Source organism: Podarcis bocagei (assembly GCF_964188305.1).
Source record: "Podarcis bocagei genome assembly, chromosome: 15".
Taxonomy (NCBI): Eukaryota; Metazoa; Chordata; class Lepidosauria; order Squamata; family Lacertidae; genus Podarcis; species Podarcis bocagei.
In genome coordinates, this window is record NC_138141.1 from 42,726,644 (window position 1) to 42,739,319 (window position 12,676).

Here is a 12,676-nt window from a genome sequence, read left to right on the forward strand (position 1 = left end):
GTTCATATATATTAAACAGTATAGATATGGTCATAAAAAATGGATTGGCTGCTCTGGACAATCTGCCTCTGCAGGCTACTTTGCAGCAGCTGTGTCAGGAACATGTTCAGTTGCTTCTGCTGCTGAGACGCAGTGGAATTACTCGCTCTTGCAGTAATGGAGGGGGGGAGGCTGCCTGTTGTTTCCCTGCATGAGTCACTGTTGTTGCCTCCCAGTGTTTCAGGTAAGGAGATGTAGCTGGAACATAGACTCCAGCAGGAACTGGATTTCTCTGAATGCAACTGGACCTTGCTGTTGCGTGCTTTAAAAGCTAAACCTTTGGTGTGGGTGGGTGTGTTAAAGAGGGGAGTGGATATTTTATTTAGGTGGGTGCCTTAGCCATCTGGAGTTCGGGAAGCCCTGATCCTGGGGTTCAGCGGTGCTGTTAAATCACTTAGATTAGGGGTGAGTTAAATGGCTTTAGAGGTTTCATGCCACATTGTCCCCCTGTTTTTTCCCCATCATCCTGGGGTCAAAATTCTGCTGTCGGGAACACATTAGAAATGTTCCCATAGGAGTCAATAGAAAGTGCTGACTTGTTATGCTAACGTTGGCCTGACTGACCATTTCCTCAGAACAAATTATGTTCGGATAGCAGGACTTTGTGTACATGTCCCTAGAAAAACCTCTGAATTGTCCATGGCTGAAACATAAGCAACTGGACAAAAGTGCCCAGTTTTTGCCTCTGGCCACACCCACCTCTGGCATTTGGCCCCTGAAAGGTTGCCCACGGGGGAATGCGGCCCTTGGGCTGAAGAAGGTGGCCTTTTGTGACTTTTTGCTGTGTGGCAAAAAAAGGGGGAGGTGTTCTTACAGGGCTCCCCCTCTCACTATGTTTTGCCACGTCTTTTCAGCACAGGCGCCGCCCAGGTTTTCCTCCACCATCACGAAGTACAAGGACTACTGCGTGACAATAGACACGACAGGCTGGGGGAGCCGGGAGGCCTCCCTGTTGGGATTCAGCACCTTTGCCACAGCCTGTGCCCAAGGGAAGATCGTAGAGTTGCCCCCCACCCTCCAGCAGCCGTCAGACGCAGTCTCCAAAACGGTGAGTTGAATTGTGGCCAGAACCGCAGGGCACGTGAGCTTCCCTCCTTCCCAACACATAAGAAGAACAAGTTGCAAGAGAGAAGTTGTTTGCAACCGCAGCTCAGCTTTTGAACGTGTGCTTCAGGGCTATGTCACTCAGCGGTGGAGCATGATGTGCTCTGCATGCACAGGGTCCCAAGTTCAGTCCTAGGCATCTGTGGAGGGCTGGGAATAATCCTCTGCCCTGAAACCCTGGAGAGCCACGGCTGCCTGTCAGTGCAGGCAGCACTGAGCTAGGTTAGCTGATGGTCTAGATCTGCACAAAGTGCAGTCAATAATGAATGCGGTCAACATAATTATATAACTGCATGCCAGGCAGAAAAGTGTTTCTCCCTTATAACACTAGAACTTGTGGAGCCCCAATGAATGAGCTGAACGTTGGAAGATTCAGGACAGAGGAAAGAAAATCCTTCTTCACGCAGCGCGTAGTTAAACTGTGGAACTCCTTGCCACAGGAGGCAGGGATGGCCACCAACTTGGATGGCTTTAAACGAGGATTAGACAGATTCATGGAGGAAGAGAGGGCTCTGGATGGCTACTAGCCTGGATGGCTCTGCCCTGCCTCCAAATATGCTTCCGAATACCAGTTGCTGGAAGAAGCCACAGGAGGAGAGCAGAGGGCTCTGGTGCTTTGGTCCTGCTTGCAGATTTCTCATTAAAGGCTTTGGGTTAGCCACTGTGAGAGAAGGGGGCTGGACTAGGCGGGCCATTGGCCTGATCCAGCAAGCTGTTCTTATGAGGTTCCCTGAATGAGTATATAGAGAACAAAAAGACCCAAAGTATGAAAATATGCTATGCTATCCTTGGATATAGCATGCATGCATATATATATATATATATATATATATATATATATATATATATATAACACACCTCAATATGAGAAGAGAGAGAAAGAATTAACGGCACAGGTAGGAAAATAACTGTAACATATAATAGAAGACAAAACACAGGCTGCAGGTCTGCAGTCTTTGGGGAGAGTTTTGACAACAAACTCTTTCCTGGAATGTAGCCCATTTCTTCCCTCCATCAGTGGCTGAAGGAAGATTTTCAGCCAGAGCAGCTGCTTGCTTGTTGATGTGTCCTTCACTACAAACATAACCTAATATTATAGATCATATCCCTTTTTTTGCTTTTCAAAATGCACAAATAATGTACATTTCCTGAGGATGCAAATAGGATATTCCACACAAAGTGCATTCTCCCACTTTTCCCAGTGGCAAAAACAGCAATAACCGCTGCTTCCACAAAACATAACTTTATAGTAGCTGGGAACCTGCTGCCTCATGTGACTAATCAGATAAGTCAAACTCGTTGTTGAGCCAGTCAGGGCTTACACAGAGTTCAGAGTAAAAATCCAGTTTCCCTCCTACCCAGGCAACTGCAGAAAGAATCCAACCACAATAATGCAGTTACCCCATCAAGATTCCTTTGTGTGTGTGTGCTGCAGTTTCATCAATGCGTGTTGTGTGCTGTCGCACATCAAGAAATCTAATTGGGCGGGGTGGGGAGACAATAAACTGAAAACAAGCAAGCTTCTGCACGTTCTTCACTCATCCTGAAGCCGATCTTAGAAATGCTCCGACTTGAACTGAAAAGCAGGTGTGATGTGAAACATTATTTGGAGCATGGGAATGGGAAATCCACTTCCTGCTGGTTGGTGGGGGTCATTTGCTAGTCCTAAGGGGGACCCCTAGTACACACCCAAACTTGCCAAACCTCGGCACCAGCCTTGCCCTTAAGAGTTTGGTCTTTGTTTTAGCACAGCTTTTCTTAAAATGCCAAGAAAGCCTCCCAAGAAAACCTCAGAAAGTGATGTAATGTGCCCACGTTTGTTAAAGCAACAAGCAGTCAGGGAGACATTATCAGTTCTGTGGTGTCAAACAGCCCTTGCTCTGTTCTCTCAGCGCATTTCCAAGGCAACCTCAGCCGGTCCCCTTGATCTGTGTTGCTGCAGCTCTTCCCCTCCATTATCTCCCCTGCCATTCAATAGAATTCTAAGGAGCTGCCAAGTTCCCCTTGTGCCCCCCCCCTCGCCTGCCCGCCCGGTTGTCATTCATCGACAGGGCTGTTGCTGCTTCTAGACGAAAATTGGAGGTCACCGAACCACAACAGCAGTCGGCAGGTCACTGCCGCCTACTCAGGGACTGGCCAGGCAGCCGGCCAGTGCTTATTAAACTCATTAGGGGCCACAGATTCATCTTGGCTGGAGTCACCGTGCAGAATTCCAGACCAAGGAGGTCAGGCTGGAAGGATAAATGACTAGAGGGAGTTTTCCCTTTAATCAACTGCTTCCCTCCCACGGAAAATAAGGGGGGGGATGTTTTTCTCAATTAGGCAAGGGCCAGGCATGTTCCCTCCCCCCAAAACACGACCAGCTTTGCTCATCAGACAGCATGGCACGAGAAGCTTTTGTATCCCCTAGTGACTGAGCGGGGAGGCAGGGAGTAAGGACAAATTATTTTCACTAATCTGGAGAAGGGCCATAACTCATAGGCAGAGTGCGTGCTATGCATGCAGAAGGTCCCGGGTTCAGCCCCCAGAATCTCCAGATGGGGCTGGGAGAAGCTCCCTGTCTGAATTCCCGGAGAGTTCACTCTGCCAGTCAGTGTTGGCTTAGCGGGGGAGGTTGAAGGAGCTGGCTATGCCAATCAGCCTTGCAATATGTGGCCCTGCCTCCCCAGGGCAGTGAGGGGGGGGGGATGTTGGCCCCCTCTTGTCAATATGCCTGCTGCTTGTCTCCCTGCCCCCATGGGCATTTACCATAAGCAACTGATGATCTTTTTTCATAATTCTCCGTAAAGCTATTTTGATAGTACTTTGCTCAGCCAGGAAGTGCAAAAGCTGGTAAGTAACATAACTTACCTGCAAGATTACCTGGTGCTGTGTAGTCTGCTCCAATCTGCAGAGCAGGCACTGGTCACAGGTGCCACAAAGGACTTGTTCCGCATTTGTAAGAAAGTGATCTTTTAGCGTGGCAGCATCCACACTTTGGAACTCCCTGCTTATTGACACGAGGCTGGTGCCTTCCCTGTACCCCTTTCGGCACCTGCTAAAAGCATTTAGAGTCGAAAGGGTCCACGAGGGTCATCTAGTCCAACCCCTTGCAATGCAGGAATCTTTTGCCCAACATAGGGCTCGAACCCAAGACCCTGAGGTTAAGAATCTCGCACTCTTACCAGCTGAGTTTTCTTGTTTTTAAATGGATGTTTTTACTGATTTTATTGTTCTTTTCGTAAACTGCTTTGTATCCTCCCCCACGGGTATATAAATTGTTTGTGATGAAGTAAATAGATGATGCTTCCAGCTGCATATTACTCCAGGAGAGCAGGGTGAGTGGACTAAGTGAATCTGTACCAAAGTCCACAATTTCTTTAAGCACACATCCCTGTTTCTGACCCATCCCAGGGTTAATTCTGATTAAGGAAAAGGGAGCTGGGGCCTCCCTTGTCGATCTTAACACCTTAAAAAAAAAACACCTCTGAGCATTTATGTTTCACAGGGTGCTTCGTCGGAACCCCCTGGCGTACAGTTGCACCTTCAGAGGGGTCAGAAAGAATTGGAGGCTCCCCCTTCTGCTCAGGAGAGCCAACTCCAGGAAGGTAGGGCAGGCAGCGTGCAGATTGAGGGCTCAGCCTGAGTCTCAGTGCAATGTTTAGAGACACCCTGTTGTTGAAACAATGGCTACCAGCCCCTACTATTTATTTATGCATCTTTTTCCATTAAGGCGATGCACAGGATATACAAAGCAACTAAGAGAGAGAATTAAAAGCAACACAAAGAAACAGAATACGTATATGTATTTTAAAAAATAGTACAAAACGGACACCTGTGGCAGAGACCTAGTTATCCTGTGGGGAAAAGCTTGTTGATGGCGACGTTATACCTCCACTGTTGGAGGCAGTGAATCCCAGTTCCTGAGATTGCTGCTGTTGCTCTCAGGTCCTGCTTTCAGCCTTCTCCTTGGGGGCATTTGAGCACAGTGAGAACTGAGGATGCTGGAGCAGATGTGCCCCCTTTGACCCTGATCCAGCAGCCCAGCCCTTCTGATCTTCTGAACTCTCTGTGTTCTATGGGCTTCGCCAGTTTGCTTAACTTTGCCCTTTGCCCTCCCACTTGTAAATATTTTAATGGTGCAGCAAAAGGTGTAATCTAGTCACCCACCTTCCCATCTGTTGGTTCTTCACACATGCAGGAATATAACGTCCCTTCCACCACACACCACCTCATCAGCAGCCCCTAAGGGCCCACCGAACTCAGCTCCCTAAATACTGCTATTTATAAAATGCAACCCAATTAAGATGTGTAAATAAATGCAAACAAAATAACGGAGCACGGCAGCTGCCCTGATGCTTTGAAAATGCAGTGGTACCTTGGTTGATGAACTTAATCCATTCTGGAAGTCTGTTCTTAAACCGAAACCATTCTTAAACCAAGGTGCGCTTTCCCTAATGAGGCCTCCCGCCACCGGTGCCCTTCCGCCATTCGGATTCCGCTCTTAGACCGAGGTAAAGTTCTTAAATTGGACTGTTCTTAAACCAAGGTACCACTGTAGATCAGAAAACCACTCCTGGAAGCTCCTTCGAAGTTGCCAGTGCGGTAAAGTGGAATTTCAATTTTTATAGAAGGCGCAGGCTGGACCGGGTGTCCATTGCCAGATCTTGAAACTGGCTGAGCTAGGGATTGTTTGGCAAAAATGCTCCGGAATATCTCCAGCTCTTTGACGCATCCTGTTAATGCTCTTTTGATGCCAGTGATTCTTGAGCAAGCAGATCCAGAAGATCAAGAAATAAAGCTGGAGGAGTGCAAAGCTGATGGCAGCCTCTGGAACAATGACACTTTGTGTCTAGAAGAAGATACAGAAAGGTACACAGCAAGCTTCTAGAACTGGGGTGGGTGTGAGAGAGATTAATTTCGCTTCAGTCCAGCAAGATGGGCTCTTTCCATTGCCAATTCCCTGATCACTTAAGGCAGAGGTGTTCAACCCTTTTGAGTCCACGGCTCCCTTAACCAACTGCATTCTTTCTGCGGCACCCCTGTGGGGCTCAGGAGCCCAGTTATGTCACCCCCTTGCCTGCAGAGCTGGCAGCCTCTTGCCCTTTTCTGAACAACCCCCTTGCGGAGTGCTCCCTCAGCCTCCTCTCCTCTCCCCTCCGGGCAGCTGCTGCCACCATCCCTGGTCTCTGAACTGCCCTCCCGCGCCAAAGAGGTGCTTACTCTCACTGCCCCACAGGGGCCTGGGACTTGTCTGTCCATTCCCAACAGTGAGGGCTGATGGACTGGCTGGCCGGGCTTTTCTGAGTCTGCTTCAGCTCCTGGCTGAAGCTCCAGAGGCACCATTCGCCAGCTCCAGAGGCACCATTCGTCTGCAGAGCTTATAGCCAGGGCTGCTGCAACAAACATCTGTGCAAGCCTTCGGGAGGCAGAGATGCGAGAGGGCATCAGAGGAGGGAGGGAAGGAAAGAGGGATAGAGGCCAGTGTTGCCTGCAGCACCCCTGACCATCATTCAAGGCACCCCAGGTTGCCAGGGCACACTGGTTGAAAACCACTGACTTAAGGAGCCCAGTCAGCCTTTTAATGCTTCTGCTGTTGTAAAGCAGTAGTTATAATTATAATTATAATTTTTTATTTATACCCCGCCCTCCCCAGCCAAGGCCGGGCTCAGAGCGGCTTACAAGCAATAATAAAAACAAGATGAGTGATTACAACTTAAAAACAAAAATAAAATACAACATTAAAATAATGGAACATTAAAATATTAAAATGGAGCCTCATTGCAGGAGAAGGAAAAGAAAAAAGAAAAAGGGGGCGGAGGGAATCAAATTGGCTCCAATCCAAAGGCCAGGCGGAACAACTCTGTCTTACAGGCCCTGCGGAAAGAGATCAGATCCTGCAGGGCCCTGGTCTCATGAGACAGAGCGTTCCACCAAGTTGGGGCCAGTGCTGAAAAGGCCCTGGCTCTGGTTGAAGCCAATCTAACTTCCTTAGGGCCTGGGACCACTAGGGTGTTGTTATTTATGGACCTTGAGGCTCTCCGTGGGGCATACCAGGTGAGGCGGTCCCGTAGGTACGAGGGTCCTAGGCCGTGAAGGGCTTTAAAGGTCAAAAGCAGCACCTTAAATCTGACCCTGTACTCCACTGGGAGCCAGTGCAGCTTGAAAAGCACTGGATGAATATGCTCCCATGGCAGAGACGCTGTGAGGAGCCTCGCTGCAGCATTCTGAACCCGCTGGAGTTTCTGGGACAGCTTCAAGGGCAGCCCCGCATAGAGCGAGTTACAGTAGTCAAGCCTGGAGATGACTGTCGCATGGATCACTGTGGCCAGGTCGGGGCGGGAAAGGTAAGGGACCAACTGCTTGATGCGGCGAAGGTGGAAAAATGTCGCCTTGGCTGTTGCTGTGACTTGTGCCTCCATGGAAAGGGAGGCGTCAAGGATTACACCCAAACTCTTAACGGAAGGCAATGGCACTAATTGGGCCCCCGCAAGAGAAGGGAGTTGGTCCCTCATCCCCATGCTATCCCGACCTAGCCATAGGACCTCTGTCTTCGAAGGATTTAGTTTCAATCGGCTCCCACGAAACCATCCAGCCACAGCTTCCAAGCATCTGGTCAGTGTGTAAGGGGCCGAGTTGGTGTGGCCATCCATCAGTAGATAGAGCTGAGTGTCATCAGCATATTGATGACAGCCCAGCCCAAAGCTCCGGATAATCTGGGCAAGGGGGCGCATAAAGATGTTAAAAAGCATTGGGGAGAGAATTGCGCCCTGCGGCACTCCACACACCAAGGAGTGGCGTGACGACATTTCCCTCCCTAGTGCCACCCTCTGTCCCCGACCAGAGATAAAAGAGCACAACCAGTTACGGGCTATGCCCTGTATCCCCACGTCTGCAAGGCGATGGTCCAGAAGATCATGATCGACCATGTCAAAGGCTGCTGACAAATCTAAAAGGATCAGCAGTCCTGACCCGCCTCGATCCAGTTGTCTACGGATATCATCTGTTAGGGCAACCAGAGCCGTCTCCGTCCCAAAACCAGGACGGAAACCGGACTGAAATGGATCTAATGCTGATGTTTCCTCCAGAAACCTACCAAGCTGTTCAGCAACCGCTCTCTCAATTACCTTACCCAGGTATGGAAGATTTGAAACTGGGCGGTAATTGGATAGGTCTAAGGGATCTAATGAAGCTTTCTTTAAGAGTGGACGCACCACTGCTTCCTTCAGTTCCCCTGGGAATGTCCCCGTGTCAAGGGACAAATTGATAATTTCAACCAGGGGGGTCCGCGCAACATCTGGACACTCCCTAATCAGCCAAGACGGGCACGGATCAAGGAGGCAGGTGGTGGGCCTACCAACTTGGAGGAATCTATCCACATCAGTAGGGAGTATCCGATCGAAATGGTCCAACACTGGACCTGAAGTCAGTCGAGGGGCCTCCAGTTCAGTCACTGTATCTAAATTGGCAGGGAGGTCACGGCGGAGCAACAGGACTTTCTCCGCAAAAAAGCTCGCGAATGCCTCACAGCTGTGGGTCGAATTTGTGCTTAAATTTGGTTGTCCTCCTAAGGACGTTATTGACCTAATTATTCTAAAAAGTTGTGCCGGGCGAGAGCTAGCGGATGCAATAGAAGCTGCAAAGTAAGATTTCTTAGTAGCTTTCATAGCCATCTCATAGGCTTTCATAAGCGTCCTATAAGATGTTCTTGAGGCTCCGTCACGAGTCCGTCGCCATACTCGCTCTAGCCGTCTGAGATCCCGCTTCATTTTCCGGAGCTCCTCAGTAAACCAAGGGGCCCGGTTTCGGCGGGGTCGCAGAGGGCGCTTAGGCGCGATCTCATCAATGGCTGCCAAGAGCCGGTTATTCCAGTCCTCAACAAGGTCATCTAATGGGTCGCCAGGAGGAGCAGGGTTCCGCAAGGCTTGTCGGAATCTATCAGGATCCATCAGTTTTCGCGGACGAGCCCAAATAGGCTCGCCACCCGAGCCGGGGAGGAGCGGGAAGTCAATCTTGGCTTTTAAAGCGTAGTGATCAGACCATGGCACTTTCACAGCGGGGAGCATGATCACATCTATGCCAGCCCCAAAGATCAGATCCAGCGTGTGGCCTGCTTGATGAGTGGGGCCCAAAACAAACTGGGAGAGCCCTAGTGTTGCCATGGAAGTCACTAGGTCTAGAGCCTGTGAGGAGGGAGCGGCATCGGCATGGACGTTGAAGTCTCCCAAAACCAGTAGGTTTGGGAACTCCAAGGCCCAGCCCGCCACCACCTCCAGCAGATCTGACAGGGTGGCTGCAGATGTGCTGGGTGGTCGGTACACCAGCCAGACAGCCAAGCTCTCCTTGGTGCCCCACACGAGACCAACACATTCAATGCCGGAGATTGCCGGTGATGGCAGAGCTCTGAAAGAGCAATCCTCCCGGAATAACAACGCTACTCCTCCCCCCCGACCTACAGTCCGCGATTGATGGAGGACAGAGAAACCTGGGGGTGTTATCTCATGTAGGGAGACTACTTCGCCTTCCCGTACCCAGGTCTCCGTCACGCAAGCCAGGTCAATCCCCTGCGAGACAAAAAAGTCACGCATGGTGGCAGTTTTGTTGCCTATGGACCTGGCATTGCACAGCACCAATGACGGAGGTGTGTAATCCTTGTTCTCCCTACCCTCATCCCTTGGGATGGGGCGTAGATTGGAAGGGGTTCGAGGATCACTGCATCTCGAAACCCTTCGCCGATAGAGATATCTAGCCCTACCGCCATTCCTCCCTAGCCCTTCAATTGTGGAAATCCTAGATCCCATACTAGCCTCCCCAATAGATGGGTAACATCCCCTCAATAACAAGTCATCCTTGGGCCAGGACTCCTGGGTCAAAATGGTATGGGAAAGAGGTGGAGGTCTGATAGGGTAAGTATCCCTAGAAGATAAAACCCAACCAACCGCACCCCAAGCGGGGGGGACAGTCCCATGGTGTTTCATTAACTGTCAATCCCCCTCTCCCTCCTGGGTTAATTGGAGGATTGTTGGTTCTATCTGTGGCTGTGGAAGTATTAATGAGGTATGTGTTATAAAATGTGGATCACTGGCCAACAAAGAGCCAGATTCGAATTCGGAAGATCTGTCCATCCTGTCTCGCCAGGAGTACAGTAGAGAAGGCTGATCATTCTGATAAGTTTTTGGAACATTAGGCAAAGGTCCAGATGTAGAGTTGGTGCTGGATATCTCCAGATTGTCAGCAACATAGAATTTTTTAGGTGTTGTTGCCATAGAAATGTCGGAGGTGCCAAATTCCTCATCTAATTTGGTGTCGTTTGAAAAGGGAACAGGGAGTTGCACTGATGTCTTTCTATGGGATAAAGAGCTATTGGACGTCTTTAAATATTGTGCTCTAGGCTCTACTGTCCTTATATTTTGGGTAGAAATCTCAGTCTTTATACTCATTAGCCTCTTCTTCAGGTCTTGTAATTCTAGGCTTATAGAGTTCTTTTCTTCCTTCGGGCAATTAGTATTTCTAGTGTTGAGCTTGGTTTCCTTTATCCGCATTAGCTTTGACTCTATGCAAGGGACCAATTGCCTCCTTGTTTCGTCTTTAAATACCCTCACTGGGCGGAGAGAGTGGGACCACCATAGAGTATCCTTTATCTCCATGAGTCGAGATGGGAGGGTTGATGACCTAAAGGTCATAAATAGGCGCATGGTGTTTCTCAAGGTAGGCAGGAAGTGGAAATTTTCTAGATCTACATTTCGGTAATGGTAATTCAAGAGCTGAGACAAGGACATAGTAATTTGTCTGCGGTTCATCCACCTATGAGTGTAACAGTGAATCTCAAGCATTATCTGGTTCGTTTGCAAGACTTGACAGGACCTCACTTCATCCATAGTTTGAGTTGGTGAGTTGTTAACAGAGTCATTTCTTATCATCCCTTGGGCAATTAAAGGGGAGGAACTAGTATCCAATTGTTTCTCAATGTTAACTATTCTGGTGAGGATTTCATCCAGTCTTTGGAGAACCAGAACCATAGTATCTGCAGACAACAGTGCTGAATAAAGCTTTGCCTCCACCTGCCGAAAGCTTGTGGAGAACCTTTGCCCGGCACTTCACTGCGTTCCAGAGTTGTTAAATCAGCTCTGCAGCATTTCTCTGCAGTTGGGTAAAGGTAAAGGTAAAGGGACCCCTGACCATTAGGTCCAGTCGCGAACAACTCTGGGGTTACGGCACTCATCTCGCTTTATTGGCCAAGGGAGCCAGCGTACAGCTTCCGGGTCATGTGGCCAGCATGACTAAGCCACTTCTGGCGAACCAGAGCAGCACACGGAAACACTGTTTACTTTCCTGCCAGAGCAGTACCTATTTATCTACTTGCACTTTGACGTGCTTTTGAACTGCTAGGTGGGCAGGAGCAGGGACCGAGCAATGGGAGCTCACCCCTTCGCGGGGATTCGAACCGCCGACCTTCTGATTGGCAAGTCCTAGGCTCTGTGGTTTAACCCACAGCGCCACCCATGTCCCTGCAGTTGGTTACTTGAATGCAAAAGTCTTACAAACTGGTTTTCTAGCACGCCTCCCCCCAAACAAGCGTGCATACAATTAAAATAAAGATAAAAGAACACCCATCAGAACTGCAATGTTCAGAATTCAATAAGTTACAATTCAACGGGGGGTGGGGGGGCAGCATCATCTCATTGATAAAGCACCTGCTTTGCATGCAGAAGACCTCAGGTTCAATCCTCAATGGCATTTCCAGTTAGGGGGAGGGAGAGACTCCCTGCCCGGCATCTTGGAGAGCTGCTGCCATTCAGGGTAGAAAATGCTGAGCTAGGTGGACCCAACAAGTCTTGTCTCTGTATAAAGAAGATTCCTGTGTTCATAATAATAAAACAAACCTTGTTTGCATAGCAGCAAGGATGCAGAGTGAAAGAAGCAGAGAAGCCAACATTCAGTGTCAGCCAGCGATGAAGGGCAGTAAAAAAGTGCATTGAAATTCTTTCTTCAAACTCCCTTTGCAGGCCTAATAACCTTGAGTGGTATCAGTAAAAGGTAGCGATAGAGAAAATGGTTTTTTCTCTCTCTTTCTCTCCCCCCCCCCCCGGGTCTCCACCCCACCAAGCACCCAGCCCTTCAACATGCCAGCATCCTTTCTAATAATATGGATTTTGGGAGCATGTGTTTCCTTTTCTTTTGCAGGGCTCACTCAAGCCTTGATGATGTTTTGGAAGCTGTCCTCAGGCCAGTTGCCGACAGTCGCAACCCTCGCGCAGAGCCATCAGCCCCCATCAAGAGGTTAGTGAAGTGACTGACAACCCATTCATATCACCCAAGAAAGACTGTTCTCTGCTTGTGAGAACGAAGGGATGTCAGCGGAGCTGGAAAACTGACTAGTGCCAGAAGCAGCAGCATATTAGAAAGCGCTGGGCAGAGATCCCACACTGATGCTCGCTAGCGGATTGAGGTGGTTTGAGAAAAAGGCAAATGTACCTGGCAGACTTAAGGATAGGTCTGCACCAGCTTGTTTCTATACTGCTTGGCTCAGTGCAGACATAACAGTAGCTCAGAG

General features: G+C 49.3%; 1 protein-coding gene across 3 annotated transcripts in view; it reads left to right on the forward strand.

Moving 5' to 3' along the window:
• TEX14 (testis expressed 14, intercellular bridge forming factor) overlaps positions 1–12,676 on the forward strand; it is a 62,304-nt gene that overhangs the window by 46,415 nt on the left and 3,213 nt on the right. For all 3 annotated transcript variants that reach the window (XM_081171946.1, XM_081171945.1, XM_081171947.1), the window contains 4 exons: positions 894–1,087; positions 4,631–4,730; positions 5,883–5,994; positions 12,307–12,402. In XM_081171946.1, the coding sequence (XP_081028072.1) occupies positions 894–1,087; positions 4,631–4,730; positions 5,883–5,994; positions 12,307–12,402 (502 nt within the window). The remainder of the gene's footprint in view (positions 1–893; positions 1,088–4,630; positions 4,731–5,882; positions 5,995–12,306; positions 12,403–12,676) is intronic.